Genomic DNA, 24,964 nt, shown 5'->3' with positions numbered 1-24,964 from the left:
AGCATCCAGGGCACCAGTGCTTGTTTCTGTTTCTTCTATAGGTATTAATTTGGTGTGGGTTTACTCCTAAAACAAGCTCAAAGTTGTTGTTGTTTTTTTTTTTTTTATCCTTTTTGGCTTTACATTATGACACTTGGAAAGAATGTAAAATCAATGTGATTAACGTTTAAAAAAAAAAAAAAAGTTTAAATGTGTTTAAATTTCAATTTTTTGCTAGGCTTGGACCTTCGTCAAATTTTTGTTAACTAGGTCCAAAACCCCCTGTGGCTTTCTGCGGAACAGCGACTCAAAGGGAGAAAACCCGTGGAGGCCTCCCGCAAACAACAGATGTGCTAACCAGCGATCTCAATTGCCTTCATCCTCGTGACTAAACTTACAAATCATGAACTTTAAAGTGTTATTCAGCTGCTCCACCAGCCCATCAGTCTGAGGGTGGTACATACTGGTCCGAACAGATTTACAGAATGGTGTGCCCTGGTCATTCAGTATCTATTTGAGGATCTGAAACACCGCCTGCCCCACACTTATTGCAGAAATGGTGCATAGCAGCACTGCTTCGAGATACCGTAATCGACCACAACTAGTACAAAGCCTTATTCCCATGCACTCCAGTGAAATGGCCCAGTGAGGACCATACCTATGCGCTCAAAAGGGACCTCTATTAATGTCAGTGAGTGCAAAGGCACTTTTGGAATTGCTGGCTGGTTAACCAGCTGAAACTCCAGGCAGAATGCGCACCATTGGCGCACAGCCGCTAGGATGACCGGCCAATAAAATCAGGCCATTATCTGCTCCAGAGTTTTATCATATCCCATGTGACCGGCCATTGGGTTGTAATGAATCGCCTGGAAAATTCATTTCCCGGGGCCTTTTAGGCACCAACCAGCCTCCCCTGTCACCACACCCTGAATCCTCTGCTCCACCCCTCCCCTGAACAGAGCCACAAACCACACCCCACGACACCCTAGTTTTATTTGTGGTTTGTTGGATATGTAAAGGTTGAATGAGAGGCAAAACCTTCAGCTTTCAGGGCCCTCCTCTGTGGAAACAGCTCCCAGTTTGGATTCAATACACAGACAACCCCACTCCTTTTTACGATTCTTCAACTTCAAACTTTCCTTTTTGATAAAGCTTACAGCTAGGGCTGGATCAGGTGACCCTGAAGCCAGCCACCTAAGCCTGAATTGAATGTTAATATTGAAACAGTCCACCTTTGAGCCACCAGTATTTTGTAATCATTATCTAAAATGGCATTAAGGAATCATAGGATCATACTACTACTGGTTGAAATTTTGGCTATTAAAAACTGTAACGATGTGAAGCTCTTATTTTGAAATAGTTGACCCGGAAATAGCTAGCCAGTTGGAGTGGAGTAGTGCCAGCGGCGGTCCTCACCCTGCCTTCTGTTTCTCGTCGCCTGTCACAGCCTTTGAGCAGCGTTCAAGCTCGGACAGACAGCAGTCCAATCAACGCTGCGGGGGAACTCGTTAGCCGGTCTGGTGGCACTTCCACGCACTGAGATGCCAGGAAAGTCGCGCTTCAGCAGTAGAGCTCGTCGAGGCTTTCGCTGTGATTTTTGAGAAGCATCTCTGTGAAAGATAGTACAGTTTGTCACCGTTAGCCGGCTGCACAGGTAAGAACAAATGGCAATTACACAAGCAGAGGCGGTTAAAGCCCTGCAACCGCCAACTCAAGTGTCACCTGCATATATGTGGTATTCTCTGTTATCTTTGTGCTTCACATTATTAATATCCACATGCTTATTATGTTGAGATTTTATTCATGATGCTGATGGTAGATATCAGGAATTAGCTATGTTATTAGAGCTCACAGCACAATCACGCTCTTTGATACAGATTTTTACCGGCAAAGACAGAAATTTGAATTGCATTTAAATGAATGCCACCCATCTACCAGTGATAATAATATTGGTATTCAGTTTACCTAATTTAAAAAAAAAAAATTCTCCAAACTTGATTGTTATTTTTGGAGATCTTTCTTCCAAACATAGTGACAAATACTACTTGTGCTGCATGTTGTGTTGGTTTGGAACAAAGAGATGTTCACAGGTGAGACAGGTTTTTACCAACTCTGCTGCTGTTAACATGATAAGTAAGCCACAAGGGAAAGCGAGAGAAAACAATGGTACACATGATGTATAGCATGAGATTGTCATGCAGACCTTCTCTCACAGCTTCTCGCCTTCATTTAAAACTGAGCAGAAGTTTTAGGTACTACAAGTAAAATAAGGCTTCACACACTTCATACAAAGAACATCAGTTGTTTCATGAAATAATTAGACAATACAAAAATGTCCAAGGTGCCGTCTTCGCATGTCTTTTTTAAGAAGCAGCTAGGGCACTCTAATTTACAAGACAGAAGTGTTCGCAGCATATTCTGAAAAATCTTTACATGAAAAACCTCACTTTTACCATAACCTAAACGTATTTATTTAAATAAAAATATAAGCAGCACCCCAAAGTAAATGAGTGTAATGACGTGCCATTCCACGTCATTACACTCATTTACTTCATTACATAAGTTAAGTAAAGATAGCTTGAGTTCCGTTCACAAGTTTTCCTGCGCACAGTGATAGTCACCATCCCACTAACTCACTTAACTCTAGACGTTGCTAATCTAGCATTGGACTAAACTGTAATCATAATATTAGAAATGTAGAAACACTTAGAATAGCCCTTTACTGTCATTGTATCTATTCTGGAATAACTTGGTATAATCCATCATGCATAACAGTTCAGTTAACATCCAGATTCTGCTACTGCAAACACTGACACGCCCACAGACACGCCCACTCAGAAAAGGATTAATGGACTGTTAACTGTATTTCATGACATGCAGCTACATACATAACTACTCAATGTGACAGGGCTTTGTTTGTTGCTATTGCCGTTTCTCACCACATACACCGTCATGGCATCAAATGCCCACACAAGTACAGGAAAATTATACTTTTAGGCAGTGCTTAATTAATCTGAAAAATCTGTTAAGGTGAGGTTTATATTGAATTTCAATGTATTAAAAAAATCCTTTTTTAACTCTTCAGTTTGAAATTATGGATTTACATTACTTAAAAGCCAAACAGATGTAGAGCCACACACATGCACAGTAACTTCGAGGCTATAGCCAGACATGTTTATAGCACGGTAAAATTGTCATTAGCTGCAAATGATTTTAACATGCAGAGCATTAGCTGAACATTGTGCCCTAGCTGTCTGCTGCCTTGACCTGATTGTACATCCTTAGCAAACTGGAGACTGCAGCCACTGTGAGAATGAAATATGGGACATCCCAGGTCAACCTAAAAAAAGGGTGACCATGTGATGCATTTCCTCCTCCATAGTTTCTTATTTCTATTCATAAGTAAGTAGGGCACCAGTAAGACGCTTGGATAACTCCAATCAGCAGTGTTTGTTCAGTAGTACAACCATGCATATCAACATGTTACATATGACTAGATTATTTTCAAGTCAAATCAAATTTATTTATAGATGTTTAAAAACAACTGGAGTTTACTAAATCATGATGTAAGTGTTACAGGATAGACAGTATCAGGAATTTGCTCCGGAAATCAAGACAAAAAAAACAACAACAATCTTTTGCTTCATTTTAACAGTCTAAATTGTTCCTCTTTAGTCAGTCACAAGTTCTGATTGGCTGACTTTCATGTAGTTTCCATCAGTTTCAATGAGTACTAATATTTTTTTGTAATTGAAATGTTTTTCTTTAATCCATCACCATCAGTCTATAGAGTATCGACCGTATACGGTCTGTATTTCTCTTTAAATTCAGGTGTGAAAAGTCAGTGTCATGACTGGAGCTGAGACTGAGGATGACATTCCATTAGGTGAAAGGAAGACTGTCACAGACTTCTGCTATCTCCTGGACAAGTCCAAGCAACTCTTCAATGGGCTACGGTTGGTTGGAATTTACTTTGTTTTCTTCTGTCTGCTGGACTGTGTTTTCTACTCTAACATTGGTTTACAGTGCATTACTCTGGTGAATGGGTGCATTGAACAGATACCCCTCAAGAGTGTGTTTTCACTGGATTATTCTGCAGCATTCGGTACCAGTGTAGGAAGTGGTGTGCCCTGTCTGTTAGAGGGGTGGATTGATGTGTAGCTCATGTAAATTTGGAAATTTGTTATTTGATGGCTTAAAAAATGAATACAATGTAAACCATAAACATTTTTGGGTGCTTGCATTCATTTATTAAATTATAACTAAGAATGAAATGAGCAGAATATCATGTTAGTCAAAACAAATGTGTTTTAAACATAAAATCTGATATCCTGAAACTTCTGCAGGCGGATAAAATGAATAAAATGAATAAAATGCATGCATATGAAACATTTTGTTGGCATTCTCCAAGTTTTTCTGCTTTTCTTAAAAGTTTGAAAAAGCTCTTTCTCTGGGAAGTTAAACTTCTTTCTTTTTACTCTGAGCAATACTTTTCATAAATTTCAATTTAGAACGCTCAGGATTTTCCTTCACAGACACATTTTTGGTGCTCACGGAACCCAAAACACTGTGTTTAATCAAACATACAGCAGCTGAAGAAGAAACCTTCCTGGCGGTTTTAGCAGTGGTATATTGCAGAGTTGCTAACACTGGCTCACTTGCCATTGCTTTGCACAGTGGAGTATTTTGTGTCCTTTTGGGTCGCAGATCCACAGCTGCTGTTGTCACCTCCTCACATGCTTTAAACCCTGGTTGTACTAAATGATGCATTTTGGTTCAAATGCTAAGACCAGTTTCCACCTATTGCATTGCTATTTCATTCATATCGTAATATGACTTTTTTTTTTTTTTTTTTTTAAATCACATAAAAATGTATACCAGTATTATCTTGGACAGTAGGATTGTGGCACGACCTGGAATGTGCCACATTGGTGGCTTCAGTAATCTGTGAATGTCGCCTTTTTGGTAATGTTCTTCATGGCTTCATTCAGATTGAGCAATGGCAGGAATGGATAGACCTGTGTTACACACGAGTAAGATGGATAGTCGTGTGTTTATTTCATAAAAATGGCGATGATTGTGATTTAAATAATTACAGGCAGCAATCTATAAGGAATGTGGATTATAAAATATTAGCTAAAATTATAATGAATGGAGTTAATGATGTGTGTATCATTATTGATAAAAAATAGACTTGTAGTCTTCAGATGTGAGATAACTTTAAGAGAAATTGTATATACTGGCAATGACACAGGCTTCTTTATATAGGTTTGCATCAAAAGAAAGTGTTTATGTTTCACATTCCTACTTGTAGACAGTGATAAAGACATATGTGAATTTTCATAAAAGTCCATTGTGCAAGTAAAAGTAAATGGCTTTTTGAGTGAACCTTTTAATGTTTCCAGTGGGGTGAAACAGGGATGTCCTTTAGGCGCTTTCCTGTATGTCTTTGCTATTAGTCTTCTGCTGAAAAAAATGAATAAAGGTTCCCGTTTTAAGAGATATAATCTCTGTGATTCATCTAGAGTGAGAGCCGTGGCTAATGTTGACAACATCACTAGCGATCTCCAATCTTTAATATCTTTCTTATAAACTTATATCTTGGAAACAGGATGGACAACATTTATGCATCAACACAATTAACTAACTCATGCCACTTATGCCTATTTGTCGTACTTTCCTGATTTGGAGTTTGAAACATTTTATAACTGAGGCAATTATCAGCTGAGCATCGCTGACCTATTTACACTCTTTAGAAACTAATTGTGATTGCTATAGAGTGCAAGCCATTTTAGTGGATTTATTTCCACCCGTTGTTGGAGTTTGTCCCACTTGCATTTTATGTTCCACCTTCTTGTTATGCTGCTTCTTCTCGTCCGCAATGTCAGCTGACAGAATGATCACGGACATAAATCAAAGATACCAACTGCGCTTTTATTTACATTTTACAAGTGAGATGATCACTTAGAGAGAAAGCTAGAAGCAACATGATGTCTCTATGATGTTTCTACTCATATAGTGCCCAGACTGAATAGTTGCTGCAGCTTACTGAATGTTACAGAAGGAAAAAGAAGTGTCCCTCACACTCTGAGCAGAACTCCTGAGATCAAGAAGCAGTACTGGTCCTAGATTTTTCACTAAGTAATTTATTTATAAGCACAGAAGTAGCCTGTTCATTTCAGGCATGAGTTAGGCAATCTACTAAAAGGAGGACAAATTAATATGTCAAAAACAGGCAGACCCAATTAGACGGCAATCCACATCTTAATAAAGTTACTGTTACTTTGTCCCGTGCATAAAATCACAGCAAAAGTAACTACTCACGCTTTTTATTTGCAAAATTGTTACTGTGGTTTGTTTGTTTGTTTGTTTGTTTGTTTGTTTGTTTGATGTGACTTAATATAAATACAATGTAACAACAGAAGAGGATTTTATGCTGCAGACTGGGATTGTAACATCTAGTCCTTTATTGAATCTAAAAGTGCCTTTTGTGTTGGGTCTGAACACACAATAAGAAAGGAAGAAATGTTATCAATAACACTACCCATTCTGGGTGAGAACCTGAATGTTAAGATGTTGCCAAGCATGTACAAAGCTGTCATCAATACAGCAAAGCTTTAAAGCGCTTAAGCGTAGAAGCTCTTTGGTTTGTTTACACTTTTGTCTTTTGTACACAATTCCTTACATCTAGAAAAGATTCTGAGATTAGAGTTTGCTGTTGGAGTTGTTAAAAAAAAAAAAACACCCAACAAAAAACTGACAAGGGTCATGCTGCTCACAACAATTCAAAAAATGGCAACTACACACACATCACCCTGACTGAAGCCTTGGCCTTACTTGGTTCTTAAGGTTGCTTGTTTTCTTTTTGTCATACACGAAGCAAGATATTGTAGTTTACACTTAATCTAGTCCTCAGATGCATTCCTAATCACATTTCTTTTGGATTTGTTTCTTGCGATATTGTTAGAGTGGCTATCACAGCTTCAGAAAGCTTCAGAAAAACTGTTGAATAAACAGAGACTGGCCATCTGGAGTAGCAGGAGTTTTCCTGCTGAGTTGGTAAACCTGCCATTTGATATAAGCCAAGCTGGCCAGAACTGACACTAAGAAATTGAGTACAAAATGGGGCCAGGCCCCCGACTGACATGGATATGTTGGGTACTCTCAGTTTTTATGAAAAGTGTCAAAGTTAACTTGAATTTACTTTTCCAATAGTAAAATTTTAGCTCATATTGCCTTTTGAAGCCTAGCTCTTAGTGACTCTGTTCTGCTGAATGAAAAACTGACACAGATATAAACCAAAGCCATGACCGATGTTGGTGCTTCATTTTGCTATTTTCAAATGTACTAACAGTCTGCAAAAGCATCCCATTAATAAGTTAAAGACTGAAAGGTGTGAAAAGAGACATGCTCACTCCAGTCGTTGCACCGGAGAGCAACTTGGGCTTTGTATCTTGCCCAAGGATCTTTGGCATGCAGTCTCGTACAGCCAGGGATCTAGCGATTGTGGTTAATGGCTGGAAGTTGGGAAATCTCTAAAACATTCTAGCCCTACTGTTTGTTTTTCTGTTTCTGGTGGCTTGGCACCATATTTTTGTTATTGATCAATGTTGGTAAGGTAGGCTGCCACTGTTTATGTCTAGTTGCTAATAGAATGATTTTTATTTCACTTTAAATCTGGGACTTTAAGATGAAAAGAGAAACATAATACTTTTCAGACACAAGTTATTGTGTTATCCTGGTAAATTAATACTTTCTGTTAATTTTACAGACAGGCAGGACTGAAAGTGCCTGCTTCCTAGCTCTTACAATAATGCCCATCATAACTTCATCTTACCGGATAAAACAGATCAACTTTTAGGACATAATCATCATCACTAAGTGCTTAGAGCAGCTGGTCCTAGCACACTTCAAATCCTGTCTCCCCCCCACCCTGGACCCCCACCAATTCGCATACCGCCAGAACAGGAGCACAGAGGATGCAGTCTCCATCGCACTGCACTCTGTCCTCTCACACCTGGACAACAACAACACCTACGCCAGAATGCTGTTTATAGACTTCAGTTCAGCGTTCAATACAATCCACCCCTCACAACTCATCAGGAAACTGACAGACCTGGGCATCAGTTCCCTCATCTGCAAATGGTTACTGGACTTCCTGACCAACCGCCCCCAACATGTCCGGCTGGATAACCACTGTTCATCTACAATCACGATGAACACCGGTGTACCACAAGGCTGTGTGATGAGCCCTTTCCTCTACTCCCTCTTCACCCACGACTGCAGACCTGCTGATGGTTCCAACACCATCATTAAGTTTGCAGATGACACCACGGTGATTGGCCTCATCAGTGACAACGATGAGGCCGCCTACAGGGAGGAGGTGGATCGTCTGGCTGAGTGGTGCGACAGAAACAACCTGCTGCTTAACACCGAGAAGACCAAGGAGCTCATCGTGGACTACAGGAGGAATGCTGACCCACATCCACATTAAGGGGACGGCTGTGGAGCGTGTGAGCAGCTTCAAGTTCCTGGGAGTCCACATCTCCGAGGATCTAACCTGGACGACCAACTGCTCCAAGCTGGTCAAGGCGGCTCACCAGCGCCTCTTCTTCTTGAGGACTCTGAGGAAGAACCACCTGTCCTCAGACATCCTGGTGAACTTCTATCGTTGCACCATCGAGAGCATCCTGACCAACTGTATAACAGTCTGGTACGGGAACTGCTCTGCCTCGGACCGGAAGGCGTTGCAGAGGGTCGTGAAAACTGCCCAGCGCATCGCCAGAGCACCACTTCCTGCCATAAAAGACATCTACAGGAAGCGGTGTCTGAAAAGGGCTGGGAAAATCATCAAAGACCCCAGTCACCCATCGCATGGACTCTTCACCCTCCTGCCCTCTGGGAGGCGCCTACAGGAGCCTCCGGACTAAGACCACCAGGTACCGGAACAGCTTCTTCCCCACAGCTGTCAGACTCCTGAACTCTGCCTCCTGACATCTGACCCACGTTAAACTCATGGACTGAACATACACACACCCACAATGGACAACTGTACCCTCAAACACACAATAATAACATGGACTGAACTACCACTCACAACCACTAGCACTTTATATAGCCTCTGTAGGAATTATATCTCACTTATCTTAACTGCACTACTGTATAGCTCTGTGTAAATAATCATTCTGTACATTCGATAATTTTTAACCCTACAACTGTTTACAACTTGCATAGTTCCCATTTCTGTATAGCTGTATATCTCAGATTCTGTAAAGTTATTTATTTCATATTCTGTATAGTTTTTCATATTTATATCCTGTTCATATCCTGTACATAGCTTGTACTCACTACAGCCTGTACATACTTATAGTTATAGAATATTCACAACATACTTCATACCGTGTACATTATAACATACCATAATAGACCCATTTCTGTAATATACTCACATATCTATATTATTGCTAATATATATTGTAATATATCTATATCACTAAAGCACTTCTGGATGGATGCAAACTGCATTTCGTTGCCCTGTACCTGTGCATGTGCAATGACAATAAAGTTGAATTCTATTCTATTCTATTGAATTCTATAATTTATTTTATTTTTTATTTTTTTTAGAAAAGGTGATAAATCTCAGTATATGTTATTGCAATACTCATACAATAATCATATTGTATGTTTAAAAATTATGAGTGAAGTATTGTGAAAGTGTCTTATGAGCTAGATAATCAGCCAGCCATCCTTTTGTACCCTGGTGCCTTCTGCTTGTTTTGTTCTGAGATGAGAGTGACGCACTGGGTTTGTGATGCATTAGTCAGGGCTGACGCTGCCTTTTGGTCACATTTGAATCATCGACAGAGGGAGCGGGTCATCAGGTCAAAGTTAGGATTTAGAGGGCGCACAAATTCAGAGTATTGTTGAAATATGAAGCACTATTGTTAAACATCCAGTTTAATTTTGGTTGTTCACCATTCACTGTAGTAATGTTGGCGTGTGAGCATTGTAAGAAGAGATCAGCTAGAATCAAATTTAATACCATCATTATATTCTCATATGTGTGTATCAGAATACACTAATTATGTATGCTATCCATGTAGGGGTTTTTTTCTCAGTTAATGTGCATTTATTGTAGTTTTCTGTCTTTAGTGCATGGTGGTTTTATGAGAATAAAAAGTGTATTTTAAGTTTACCTTGAAAATTTAAAAGCTTGAAAAGGTTTGAAAATTAACTATAGCTAATAACAATGTGCAGCATGGTGTCATTTTTTTTACTGTAATTGTTAACCTGCTTTAAAAAGCTGTTTAGCACATTTTACTGGTTGACTATTGGAGCATGAAGAAAGGAAAATCTAACTAATAGCATTCATTAACATTTTAAGGTAAGGCTTTAAGCTGCCCGGTGTGTGGCCTTCGAGTGATAAGACAAGGATAATTGTAAGCTGAACATGTGAGATATCCTTGAGCTTTCAGGAAGGGATATGCTGGATGTAAAACTCAAGACAAACAGAGAGCATCTTTGCAAAACTAAATGTGGCTAAATAATCACTTTTCTCAAAAACCAGTCACTGGAAGGCATCGTTGCAATTGGAAAAAATAGTTTTCAAATAATTACTGAGCTCTGGGTAAAAAGACGCCCCATTTCTGTACAAATTTGTATAATGTGTGTTGCATGTAATGGAACAAAAAGGTCATCGCTTTTCCTTGAACACAAAAAAGTAACTGGGGTCACAAAAAGCACCAAGAGTGCTAACAACTCTGTTTCACGAATGTTTTCACTGTTCTTTTTATTGGAGTTTGTTTGAAAGGCTGAGCGCAATCAGTTGAATTTTATGTGTGCTTTTCTTGCCTTCTCTATCCTCTTCTATGCCGTCTTTTGCTGCAGAGACCTTCCTCAGTATGGACACAAGCAGTGGCAGTCCTACTTTGGACGGACCTTTGACGTCTACACTAAGCTATGGAAGTTCCAGCAACAACACAGGTTATTTTTTTCTTGTACCGTTTAAATACTTGAATGAAGAATGTTCTTTTTTCTTTCTAAGGGTTGGTTTTATCATTGTCTCAATGTTAAGTTTGACATCTTTGTATACTTACTGACAGGCAGGTTCTGGACAGTCGGTATGGACTGAAGAGATGGCAGATTGGTGAAGTTGCATCCAAAATTGGACAGCTTTATTACCACTACTAGTAAGTGACAGGGCCTCCTAACTCATGTATCAATGTTTTGCAGCATTATTAATATGACTAAGGATAGGGTAGTCATCAGGTAGGATACATGTGTTGTTGCCTTTTGAATGAAGTGGACTGCTTATTGGGGTCCCAACATAGGGTCCCAAAAATTCCATGTCTGTTTAGTATCAGCATACCTTCCCTAACTCAGATGGTGGAAGACGACAGTATTTTTTACCGTTTTCATGAAGACTTGCCACTGATTTTATTTCAGCATCACGTACATTCTTTGAGAAAACGACAGTACACTAAAATATCAAACACTAACATAGAATGATTGTTCTTGGCTGGCTTAGCAATAGCATGCTGTCTGTGCAGGTGCTTGCAAAGAGCTGAAGTTGTGTTAGCAGCACAATGCAGCTGTTACTGTATTGGATGCAGTCTCCACTTTACCATCGCACAATTTTCTTTTTGTGCAATAAAAACTAAAAATTACGTCCTTATACACGCCGCAGCCTGCACCACTATTTTACTCCTCCTGCACACAAACTGAAATCTTTCCCATCCCTACTGCACCTAGAAGGTTTTTTCCAGCAACCGTTAAGGGGGAAAAAAAAGAACTGGCAAAGTGGTCATGATGAAATTAGCCACTTCTGCATAAGCAGGAAACGTCCAAACATTGTTTTTACAGCCCACAAAACTCCTTAAATGCACTCCTTAAAAAAATAATAATGATAATTTAATTCAGTGGCAACTACATCTGAAAAAGCTAGTCTGTCACCACAATGGAAGTGCCCATATTTATCCACTTCTTGTTACTACTTTGAGTATTCTAGTCATTATAACTTTAAGTATTGCATTACTTAACTGCAAGCAAGCAATGTTTATTTATGTAGAGCTGTTCAAACACAGAACTCAGGAAGTGCTTTAGAGAATGTAATCCAAATTAAAAATTAGGGGAAAAACAGAAATCAGTGCTGTGTGGAAATTTCAACTAGAAAAGGTTTAGAGCAAAGAATCTCTAGACAGCTCTACTGTAAGAAGATAGGAAAGAGATCACATTAGTCCAGTTTTCACATCTTCATGTTTTTTTGTTTGTTTGTTTGTTTTTTATCATTGAAGTAAAACAGTGAATACATGTTAGATCTGGTATGTTATGAAACTTTCAGAGCTCCCAGGTAGCCTCAAACAGCTCAGCTCATTGTCCCTGGTGTCTAAACTAAACACAGAAAAGCAAATGAATGCTGCTGCATTCATTCAATTTATCAATCACCACTTGCAGATTTGTTTAAAAAGATGCAAATTTGAAATATGTATTCCTCTTTGTTGACAGCCTTCGTACCTCAGAAACAAGTTACCTGAATGAGGCCTTTTCGTTCTACTCAGCCATTCGTCAGCGCTCCTACTACTTTCAGGTCAACAAAGAGGACAGGTAAGCTCCAGATATTTTTTGTTAAAGTAGTGTAAGTTGCAGTTTTTGTAAGACTATGTGTGAAAGTGGCTTTCTTATTACCTGGCTGGGTCACCATGGTGACTTATGCTCCAGGCATAACCTACTAGGAGTAGGTTATGTTTCAGTTTAGTCGTCTGGAACCTCCACATTTCACAGATTTTTTTTATTTGCACCATGTTTTAAGTGCAATTTAGGTCCCCTGCTGGGCAAACATGTCTCAAATGTGCAAGTTGTTGCCCAGCTGCAAATATATAAATGTTATAATTTATTATAATCTGCTGCCAAGTCTCTTTTACACAGTTGGAACTGCAGCTACTAGTAACCTAGAATGTTTAAAATGATCCAGTTTAAGCTTCAGAGCTCTAACGTGCAGCTATCACATTTGATATAAACAGCAGCACCAAGATTTCCCTCAGTGTTGAAATAATTAACTGGAATTAAAATGTCTAATTTTTTGCTCGTTATGCTAAATCCCAAGATTAATGAATTTCTGCAGCATTAAACTCTTGTGCTATTTGCTCTTGTACTGTTACATTTTTAAGTGTATAACATTCTTTATAGATTTTTATCTCCATTTAATCATTATTTGATATTGTGTCTGAGCGGACTGGACTGCACTCTTGGGGATCATTTAAGTGTGTAAGAGTCAAATTATGTGTGAAACTCGCCTTTTTATGTGAGTGTGCACGATCTGATGTCTTTTTTTTTTTTTCCAAAAATTAGCAAAATTTCTCTTTTTACGCTCCCCAGAGTGTAGATATTTACATCAAATATTTGTTGAAAAGACAAAAATGTTTATTGGAGTCTTAAGAAACACAGGGTGAACCATTTGGTGGCTCCAGTCAATTTAATAAACACGGCTTCGACTGTGATAGTGCTTTATGTTGATTTGTTTGTGTTTGCACGCTCATATTGTCTTTTCTTGTCTTTCATCAGGCCTGAATTAGTAGTGAAGAAGCTTCGTTATTATGCTCGCTACATAGTCGTCTGTTTACTTTTAAACAAGATGGACCTTGTCAAAGTTTTGGTGAAGGTATGGAAGCCATATTGTTAGTACTTTATATTACAGCTTGGTATGCAGGGTTTCAGTCATTAGGTAACAGTTTTAATAATGAGGTACATTCACATGACTATAATTACAAAGTGATAACTTTGTATTAATGTGTATATCGACTACTAATACTAGAATGAAAGGCATGTTATAGAGTAAAAAAAGGGGCCAAAAACAGCTAAATAAAGGAAGAAACAGTCAAAGTGTACCTATAAGGGAAAACCATTTTGTAATAGTCGAAACTATAATTTGCCAAGTGTAGTACCTGTCTACAGTCCACTCGATACCTTCAAAGTTGAAGATGCTGTATTATAATGCTTAAAACAATCCCCCCTTATATTTTAATTAGTCTTTTCGTTTCAAAGTAATGAACAAATATTAAGCTGAATTGGGTGAGGAGGAAAAGGTAAGTGTCTTGGTTTAGTTAGTAATGAGGCCACTCACATCAAGAGGGTTGTGCATGGTCTTCAAAATGTTCAGGTAGGTTGTGCAAGTCGGAGTAGTATCTACATGAATAGCATAAGCCAAGGTAGTCTACTTCATGAATTTTGTTCACGATTTACTTTTATGATTGTGTAAAAATTCAAAACTGTTCGGGTTTTTTTCATGACACCACTTATTGCTCTTCCTGCCTATCTGCCATCTGCAGGAGTTATCTGAGGAAATTGAAGACTACACACAGCGTTTCAACACAGAGGACCAGTTGGAGTGGAACCTGGTTCTGCAGGAAGTGGCAGCTTTTATAGAGGTAAATAACCCTCCAAGCGTAATACTGTTTGATGTTATTTCATTATGTTAGTATTTTATTCATTATGGTATAATTGTCATGTTTGTGCACATACAGGTAAACAGAGAAGTCTCTGTTCTTCCTCTTGTCTGCTGGGTGATATACTGGATCCGCACTATTTCTTCAACTGCTCTTCTTCAATTGTTTGTCTGTAACAGGCAGATCCTGTGGTAGTTCTGAACGACAACAATTCTGTCGTCACCATCAGCAATCGGCTGCAGGAGGGAAGTGTGCCTCCACTGGAACAAGGCATGGTGGTTGGGCAGCTCATCCTTGCTGACGCACTAATCATCGGCAACAGTAACAACCAGGTTCTAACCCACTAAATCTGATTCATGGTTTCTCAAACTTAACACACATCAGCATGAGCAGCATGGTGGTACAATGATCGGCACTGTTGCCTCACAGCAAGAAGGCTTGAACCCTGGCTGGGGTCTTTCAATGTAGAAGTTGCATGTTCCTCAATGTACCTTTCTGGGTTTCCTTTGGATACTGCATGCATGTTCTAGTTAAATGTTATTTGTAATCTAAAGTGTCTTAACTGGGTACTAAGACTAGAAAAGCAATATATTTCTATTTCCACAATTGCTGCAACTCTTTTCAGAGAAAACTTGAGACATTGACTCTCAAGTAATATGGATGGATGGATTATTTTATTATTTCATATACGTCCTCTCTCTGGGCCTCTGATCTGATCTTTTTCTGCTTTCTGTGCAGTTTACACTAACATTCAGTTTCTGAAGTGCTGATAGTATTTGCACTGCTCACTCCTGGCTGTTATGACCCAAAAAACTAAAATATTTGTCAAACTTTGTAGGAGAAGATTACAATATAACCAGTAGTTGTTTTTGTTTCATTTTCATTATAACTGCAGCACTGATTTATCTTTGAGGGCTCTCATTTTTCTGTGTATGGCAAACAATTGTGTTTGTGTGTGACTTTGAATAATTTTTCAAACCACAATGAAGGCTGAAACAGTAACTTGATATATTAATATTGTTTTGTCATTTATTTTAGGTGAAGTTCAGTGAGTTAACCATAGATATGTTCCGCATGCTTCAAGCTTTGGAGAGGGAACCAGTAAACCTGGCCACACAGACCTCCAAGCAAGGAACGATGGTGAGTGTCAGGCACATCGTGTAGTGGTAATAATGGGCAAGCCCCCCTCCTTCCTGCTTTACCACTTGTCCATGTTGGCCCGAACAGTATGGAAGCCTTCCACAGATGCATTGTCATCTGGAATATCCTGGTTAATCCATGACTCAGTGAAGAACATCAGGCTTCTCTGACTCCAGGCGAGTGCTGTTGGCTCATGCAGCTTGTTTGCTAGCGACCTAACATTCCCCATTATACTACATGGGAGACTCAGCTTAAAGCTCTTCATTGCTTGAAGCCTCCACTGTATTACGGTCTCCCTCGTGCTCTTCTGTCCCCCACCTCTGCATCCATTTCAGCCACAGAGCGTGTGGTGTGTAACTGCCATGCCGCAATCTCATTCCTCAATGAAAGTAGTAGTTCTGCGGCAACAAGGAGAAGAAAAACTTTCTCAACCCACATGTTTGAGAGAAAACTATTGAAAACAAACTAACATGCTACAATAATAAGTAAAAGACAAAGAAAGTAAGGAAAAAGTTTAAAGTATGGATTAAAAAAACAGGAGCAACTGAAACAGGCTGCATGCTAGTTGACGCATGTCCATCGTGTGAGTCTCTGAGACTGAGCTGGAGCATAGGATTTATCCACAGCACAAACTGTTCCTCTGTATAAACTGTATGGATTTGCACAAGAACACATTTACTGTCCAATCCCAATCTGCTTGTCTGTTAATGAAGATACTATTACTGTACCACATGTATATATGCACAAATGGCTTATACATTTATAATGTATAGGGATGATAAAACCACATAATACACCTGTACACACAGCAGTGTGCCTCAGCCCCTGGCCTAGAAGCCTTTTGATTTCACTTGCATTTACATAAGGTTTTACAATCTTTTGTTTACACATGCAATGTTTTGTGTGATGTTTCTCCACAGGAACCCAACGAAAAGCCAGCGAAGAGAGAAAACCCTCACAAGTACTTTGCTGTATAAGCCAACCTTCAGCCAGCTTTTTACTTTCTTGTCTGCCTCTTTTAAGGTCAGTATGAACTTTAATCGCAGGTTTCCTCAATAAATATTCAATAAGTTGAGATTTTTATCTCCAAGATGTATTATATATTTACATTATTTGCATTGTTAATATTTATATTCTCACTTCTTTCCACCTACTATCTGGGCATTGTTTTCAAGTTGAGCTCATAAAGGGAACATAGGTACTCCAATGCAGACCAAGCGTTGCCCATAGACTGCAATGTTTTATTACAGAGATCAGAACACACTTTTGGTATTAAAGCTACTACGCTGCAGTGGTTTGAATCATGTCTCTCCATTATCCTCCAGTTTGTTTATATATATATATATATATATATAGGGAGTCTTCTTCACACACTGAGGTTAATTATTTATATTACACAGTGGTTGAGGGGAAAAATTTGTCATTCATTCACTTCAAAGTTATATACATATTACCATGTAAAGACAAATTGAAACAGTTTGCTTGAAATTCTTGAACATGTATTTTTGATGGATGGATGGATGGATTGGGCATGACTGATGTCAGAGCCCAAACAAATCCATGGAATTTGAGGAATCATCTGTAGACCTCTGAGTTAGGATGGTATCGAGGTACAGATCTGAGAAAGTGTGCAGAAAAATATCTGCAGCACTGAACGTCCCAATGAGCAAAGTGGCCTCTATCACTCACAAATAGAAAACGTTTGGAACCACCTGAACTCTTCCTAATTGTGACTTCCTGGCATTCGGGGTAGAAGAACCTTAGTTGAGGAGGTTACCAAGAACCCTATGCTCACTCTGACAGAGCGCCAACATTGCTCTGTGGAGACAGAATAACCTTGCAGAGGCACAATTATTTCTGCAGCACTCAACTATTAAGGCCTGTGTGGTAACGTGGCTAGATGGAAGCCTTTCCTCAGAAAAGGCACATGACAACCCACCTGGAGTCCTTCAGGTGCCTTTTAGACCATGAGATGCAATATTTTCTGTTCTGATGAAGCAAAGATTGAACTCTTTGGCCTGAGTGTCATGTCTGGAGGAAACCAGGTACTGTTCAGCACTTGGTCATTACCATACCTATAGAGAATCATGGTTGTGGCAGCATCATGGTACGGGGATGTTTTTGGCACCAGCAACTGGGAGACTAGTCAGACTTGAAGGCAAGATGATTGTAGCAATGTACATAGATATCTTGGATGGTAATGTGCTCTAGAGCACTCTGGACCCTGGTCTGGGGTGAAGGCTCATCTTCCAACAGGACAGTGACCCTACGCACACAGTCACGATAACAAAGGAGTCACGGCCCAGCCAGACCCTAGACCTGAACCCGATTGAACTCTTGTCTCTGAAAAGATCTGAAAATGGCTTTGCCCCAACCCTTCCTGTCCAACCTGAGCTCGAAAGGTTCTACAAAGAAGAATGGGAGAAACGGTCTAAAAAATGGGTGTGCCAAGCTTGTATTATCATACTCAGAAAGACGTGGTTGTGAATTGGCACTATATAATTTCAGTTGAATTGAATGGATTCAGAGTTTTTCGGTTATCATGCGCTGTAAATTATTTACGATTGGTAGTTACAGTAAAATGAAATACTTGAATTTGTGACTTAATTTTTTATCTTACCACTTTTATTTCCAGGAGCTACCTGCTAACAGTGTTCTGCTCGTCTACCTGTCAGCTACTGGAGTCTTCCCTACTGGGCATTCAGATTATGAGGGTATGTTTTTGGTTTTCTTTTGTTGTTGTTTTGTTTTGGGGTTTTTTGTCTGTAATTTCATGGAATTTCTGAATACGATAATAGACCGATTTGGAGTGGAGATCAGTAATGTCATTACAGCTGTTAGCACATGTTTGTGGTAGGAAGTAAAAGTGAAAAAACGTGAAAGAAATCTGATGAAATGTCTTGAAAAAGTCAAAAATGTCTGGTTCATGAGACAGGCTTCCAGGTTTTATCTGATGTAAAGTTTTTAAAAACCATTCAAGCAAAGTCATGGATGTAACTAATAACAATAAATTAGAGACAACAGCAAATGCAACACTGCCATTTCAAGAGTTTTTTGTTATAGTAGACATGTTTGCAACACTCGTGTCCTGCCTCCCATTTTCTTCTGCTTATCGGGGGCTGGGTCGCAGGGGCAGCAGTGTGAGCAGAGAAGCCCAGATTCTTTTCTCCCCAGCCACCACCTGCAATTTATTCGGGGTTTCCTAGACCTGCCGAGATGTATAATCTCTCCAGTGTGTCCTACTGGTTCTACCCCAGGGCATTCTCCGAGTAGGACATACGCAGAACACTTTAACCATAAGGCATCCAGGAGGCGTCCTTGTCAGATACCCGAGCTACTTCAACTGGCTCCTTTCGATGTGGGGGGAGTAGCAGCTCTAATCTGAGTCTCTCTCAGATGGCTGAACTCCTCACCTATGGAGACTTAATTACTCCCAGGAGAAAGTAATTTGTTACACTACTCGTTACATTACTTTTGCATTTCACTTTAAAATGACCTGAAATGCATTGTCTTATAATTACCATTTAACAATATACAACTGAAATCAGCTGTTTACAGCAAGTGCAAATGAAACCGTTAAGCAGGATCAATAGGCAAGCACACTAACAATTAAAAGAAATTGAACTACTGGGAACCGGTTCTCAAGTCTCATCCCTAATGCAGAACAAGGTCTGTTCAGACTCAGTATACTTAGCCTCTCTTGGAATGCTGTTGAATTTGTATCTCTGGTGGTTGAAGATGTTGTGGACAGTGGCTTCTACCAAGCATTACCAATGCATATTTATGACCGATACAGTCTTTTCAAGTTACACCAAAGAAGCGTCTAACCCTTTCCCACAGGACCATATGATTTTGGAGGAGTTCTCACGAATACAAATCGAGATGTGGTGAATGGAGAGACGGTGCAGAAGAGGAATCAGGCCCAGAAGGAAATGCATTGGTGAGAATTTCCTAGCAATACTTCTAACTTTGCTTTGTTTATTCAGTTGACAGCATCTAAACCAAAATCAGAGGAAGTGATTTTACCTATTACTTTCACTAATAAGTAAATGACTTTCAGGCTTTCGTGCTGAAAGCCTGACTCTAAATATGTTTACAGAAGTCATAATGTGTGACAGAGCTTACTAAGAATCTATCTATGTTACTTGAAAAGTGCAGAATCTCACTGAGGGTTTGCTGAGTTACATTTGCTTGGCGTATTGCAGCCTTCATCCAGGAGACTTATTCCCTTTCACCCGGAAGCCTCTTTTTGTCATTGTGGATTCTTCAAACAGCACGGCCTACAAGGTATGTAGGTTAAGACCTTCCATTTCAGACACATTTAAATGGTGAGGAATTGTTGATGGGCAAATGGAGGGAAAAATGTGATGAGGGAATCTGTTCTCACCTCACAGTGTGAGGTGAGAACAGAACACAACTTAAGCCCAATCAGCATAAAAAGAAATTCGCTCACTACGCATCACCTTGTAGTTGGCAGCTGAACACTAGTGGACATATGGTTGCATGGGAGATACTCTAATTCAGGGGATGTGCAAGTTATGATGACAGGGCCAACTTGAAACCTGTAACTGAAAATGTTTGTTAGGTCTTTCTCATGCCTCCTTCATAAATTGCATGAACAAACACCCTATCTTATGTCAATTAATAGTTTTCTTCACTCCATTAGTAACAAGTACTTGCCTCAAAGTTGAGAATAGTTTTATCTGTGTGGATACCGCCACATTGCATCACTACTAGTGTGTTCAAACAAAATGCAACGTGAAGTTTACATCCACAGTCTTTTGGAAAGAGGTGAACTGACAAAAGCTTGTGTTGTCCAATATGAAAAGATCAGTAATTCTCCGGTTCTTTGGCAAAAAATTTGCTTTGTGGTGCAATATAAAGACGCCTCAGCTGGAATTCTCTCATAGACTGTGTATTCTCCTAATGCAAGAATCTAAAATGTAGGGCAACCTTATTGATGCAGGTTGAGGCCATATGTAGCTGTAGGATTAAACTTGACTTTTATGTAGAGATGGGGGGGGGAAAGTGAGAGCAGTTGGACCAAGACGGCAAGAGAAAATAATTTATGGTAATTTTCAATCTTTATAAATTGTATTCCTTTTGTAGAATGTTAGGGGCGAATATTCACGAGTTTCCAGGGATGTGCACATATTGTCTCCTAGCAGACTAATCAACACTGTTGTCACTAGTCAGTACCAGAGTTACTAGTGGTTTAATCTAATTGTTAAGTTTTAATTGGTGCTCCAAAAATTCGATGGACTCTCTCTTAGCGATAGGGTGACGGCTAATGCTGTCGCCTCCTTGACAAGGTGTTCAGACGGGCACGTCCTACTAGGAGGAGGCCCCAGTGTATATCTGGGACACACTTGGAGAGATGGCTCAATGTTTCCCAGGATAAGTTGGAGGAGGTGGCGGATCGTGGAGGCAGGACTTCTCTGCTCCTCCCTCCACGATCCGACTTCAGATAAGCGGGAAAAAAATGGCTGCATAACTTGTTGTTATTTTAGATTTGAACTTTTATTGAAGTGGTTGTCATGGTGCGTGCATCGTTCATAAAGCATGGCTCAATGTGCCACACTTTAATCACATTTGAATAGTTTTTTAGTTATTCATTTGTTACATTTTAGTAATGAACATCTTGTCTCATCTTACGTAGATTTACATACATAAATTTAAATTAATATTTCAGTGTTTCTTAGTTTTAGACGAGGGGGGTCGAGGTAAGAGTAGGGAATTAAAATGTAGGGGATATTACTGCTAAAGGGGAGAGAGTGATGCTGAGAATGAAGGTGTATGAGAGAATCTGCTCATGGGTTTCCTGACCAAATGTGAAGCTAATCGAAATATTTATAAATTGAGCAGATGCTCACCTCTGTTCACATCACACAGCACAAGTTTGTGTCAGACGTTCAGCTTTTGTATGGATGTCCCTCAATCTGTCTTCAAGATAAAAATGTCACTAGTGTCCACAGCAGATATATCAAACATGCCACTGTTGTTTGTAAGTATATTTCCATAATTAAAATGCTTGTTTCTTTGTTTTATTAGAATTTTACAAATCTATTTGGCCAGCCCCTGGTGTGCCTACTATCACCTACGGTATATCCCAAGAGTGTACAAGGTGGGTGTCACTGCAGAACCACACTCCTTTAACCAGAAGACCTAAACGAACTCCATCTTCGTCTGTTTGCCTAACTTCCTCTCTGTGGCTCCACTATCTGAGTGTTTTGGTTGAAAGAGAAAGAGGCTTTTAGTCTAATGTTAGTTAGACAAAAGTAAATTCTGGACTGTTTGTAGCAGCTGATTAATCCACATTTAACATGGGTGTCATTGGTATCTACCAGTATTTTTATGTTTGGTAAAGATGCTGCTTTCAGTGGAAGCTTTTCAGGCATCGAATTTCCTTTCAGTTTACAATGTCTCTGCTTCACCTGTTTAGATCAGTCTCAGCGTGGGAGTCTCTTCACTCTGTTCCTCTACAGTCCGCTCTTGGCTTTCTCCTCCGTGTGTGGCTTAAACAGTGTGCAACGAGGTCTTTGGGAAAGAGCTCAAGAATTCCTTCGCAAAGTGTACCGTGACATTGGGCAGATGCTAACACGATCGCGGACCATAGGTATGTTATGGAGATTAGCATGGACTATGAAAGGGTTACTGTGACGACCCATGTGTACTGTATTTGTGACCATCAGGTGAGCTTTGTAGGTCCCTCCATGAAAATAAACTTCTCTCTTTCTTGAGAAGTTTAAATCTATGGTGGATTTAAGGCTGCACTGCAATAAATTGTGATACATTCATCTTCTGTTGATCGACTTATTTACACATTGTTTAATGCAGATCAAGCCTTTTTGCAGTTCTTTGGTGACGAGTTCCTGCGGCTGCTGTTGATCCGCTTTGTGTTCTGCTCCGCTGCACTGAGACTGCATAAACTCTTTCGGGTAAGTCTGCTTTCCTTAAGGAGCCACATTGTTTAAGTTTATATGCCAAAAATGCACCATGCATTTCCACAAACCAGTGTTTCTTAAGCACTTGCAGTAAGTCGTATTTATGCATCATCAGGAAATCACGTCATGTCAGCAAATACTCAGTAAATGAACCCACTAAAGTCCCCAGATTATTACAGGTTTACAGTTATTGATTATTTTAATAATCAATATTTTAATATTGATTATTCCATCAAGTAACTCAATAAAAAACACTTATGTTATTATGGGGGCAATAATAAATAATATTAATAAATGAGAATAACAGATGACTTTCAAAATAAACTGCTATTTTTTTTAAATTTTATAATAGTTTACCTGCATACAATAATTTTTTAACCTTCTCATTGTATTTAAATGCTATTTAAATCATGTTTTTTTTTTAAATTTCTCGTAAATGAAGGAAGCTCTTCTTAACACTTAAACCTTTCATTCTCACTTTAGAGTGAGAACCCTTCAGTGAACACCAAAGAATTTTTGTCAAGTAGCTAAAACACAATTTGGATGTTTGTGTGCTTGCAGGAATCTCAGAGTTTCCCGGAATCCTATCCAGAGCTCCCCAAACAGGACACAGTGGAGAGCAGCCTTCTACAGAAGCATATTTTGGAGCTGGCGACCATGCTGGACGTGCAGAGCTTATTTTGGGATGATTCACTGGAAGCCTACTAACATCTTCACACAGGGCAGTATGGCGTATATGTAAATACAGACTCCACTGCCAAAGCCCTCATAGTCATTTTGTTTTTTAACAGGTAATGAGAAAAAAAAAAAACCCAACATGCAAGTTCATGTCCTCCATGTAAGTGTTAATGTCATGCAACAGAAAGATGTTCACATAGTTTCTTCTCATAAATTCCCCATTTTGACTCTCATTGGCTTGCCTGGTAAATATGAGCAACATAAGAGTAAAACAAATGAGACGCTCCACGTTACCGTTCAGCTTACTAGTTCTTGTTTATCAGCTTCTAACTTTTTTCATCACAGCAGACTATCATCAAGATGATAACAGCCTTGGTAGTTTGTTGTAAAAAGATTTTTCATCATTTATTAACGTAAAGGAACAAAGAAAGGAAACATTCTTGGCAGCTTTCATGTGGTTTTTGATCCACCTGTAAAAAGACAAGCATGGTAGAGCTAAAAATGCATCAGGAAATGTAACAGTTATTATATGAGCACATTATTCACCAAAAATATTATTAGTGCTGGAGTTTTGTGTTTGCCAAACAGCGCTTGGTGTATCAACTTGCAGCACGCTAAAGGTGCATGAGGTTTTGTTTCGCCACATGTTGTGAGTTAGTTATTCGCTTTCATATCATTAACAAACTAATTCGGAGACTTTCTTTTCAGCCTTGTGTGACGTGATAGTGCTTCATTTCCCATTTCACTGTGCTGTACTTGCATGCTAAAAAAGGCAAAGACGTGTGTCAGTTAGTTGTGTGCTCCAAAGAGGATGCTCCACCACACAAAAGAAATTGTAGATGTTCAGATGACATGGAATGAGAAAGTAAAGGGAAGTAGTGCATGTGTTGCATGGGCCTGTACAGTTTAGTTAGTCAATCGGTGAAGACAATCTAGTGAGAGGTGGGAGAGGTGGTGACCTGTCAGAGGTTCAAATTGTTGTGCTTTCTGATAACACAGATCGTTACTTTTATTACTGAAATGGCTAGGCACCTGTTATCTTCATGATGACAGCATTAACGTGTGGCCTGCCACCTAATCACAACATCCTTAGCTGCTTTCTTATAAAGCACAATAAATACCAGTCGTGCTCCTCTCGCTATGTCCTTAAGTCATTGCTGTCACCATACTGGCTGGTGGCTTTTACTCCTTTAAGCTCAAAGATGGTTCCAGGCAACTTTGCACCGCAGGAATTCAGGGCTGCCCCAAAAGTTTACTATGAATGCCAATAAAGGAAACCAAAATAGTCACCGTTTGTTTATTTATAAGGATCCTTTTTATCAGGATCCTAAAAGCAAAACTAATGGCTTTCTGGATGAGCTTTGTTTCTACCCTTGCCTGTGGCCCCAAGCTGCAGGGAGTGACTTTAGAGATTATAGCCCAGAGCTTCCTTTGAACCAACTCTGGTGTCTCATGGCGATAACCCGCATTCACACTGGAAGTGATTCATACCAACATATCAATGAGAAACCACAGAAAGTGAACAGTATTTAGTGACTATGGGCGAAAAACATGCTGGCGACGCAACTTCCAGGTGAGCGATTTAAATGACCACCAATGAGAATGAAAAATACTGTTGATTGACAAATGACCTGGTATTAAATACATTAGAGGCTCACCTAAGTGATCGGGCATCAGCTTCAATGCAATGTGCAACGAATGAGTCAGTCAGAAGAGCCTCAGAGTACAGCTTCTGCTCCTCCACATCGAAAGGAACCACGTGAAGTTGTTCCAGCATTTGAC

General features: G+C 39.5%; 1 protein-coding gene across 1 annotated transcript; it reads left to right on the top strand.

Annotated features, from left to right (window-relative positions):
* The first annotated feature begins 1,283 nt into the window (after positions 1-1,283).
* scai (suppressor of cancer cell invasion) lies at positions 1,284-23,946 on the top strand. The gene is given in 18 exon segments (XM_040048609.1): positions 1,284-1,633; positions 3,811-3,935; positions 10,867-10,962; positions 11,082-11,168; positions 12,484-12,582; positions 13,540-13,636; positions 14,304-14,402; positions 14,600-14,752; positions 15,459-15,560; positions 16,481-16,525; positions 16,527-16,583; positions 18,196-18,274; positions 19,401-19,500; positions 19,766-19,847; positions 21,612-21,684; positions 22,003-22,176; positions 22,398-22,498; positions 23,066-23,946. Coding segments are annotated over 17 exon segments (1,698 nt in total). The 5' UTR covers positions 1,284-1,633; positions 3,811-3,828; the 3' UTR covers positions 23,213-23,946.
* The last annotated feature ends 1,018 nt before the right edge of the window (positions 23,947-24,964 follow it).

The sequence above is a fragment of the Simochromis diagramma genome, unplaced genomic scaffold, assembly GCF_900408965.1.
Source record: "Simochromis diagramma unplaced genomic scaffold, fSimDia1.1 OVJJ01000683.1, whole genome shotgun sequence".
Lineage (NCBI taxonomy): Eukaryota > Metazoa > Chordata > Actinopteri > Cichliformes > Cichlidae > Simochromis > Simochromis diagramma.
The sequence above is the reverse complement of the archived record's forward strand: the minus strand, read 5'-3'. Positions and strand labels throughout refer to the sequence as shown.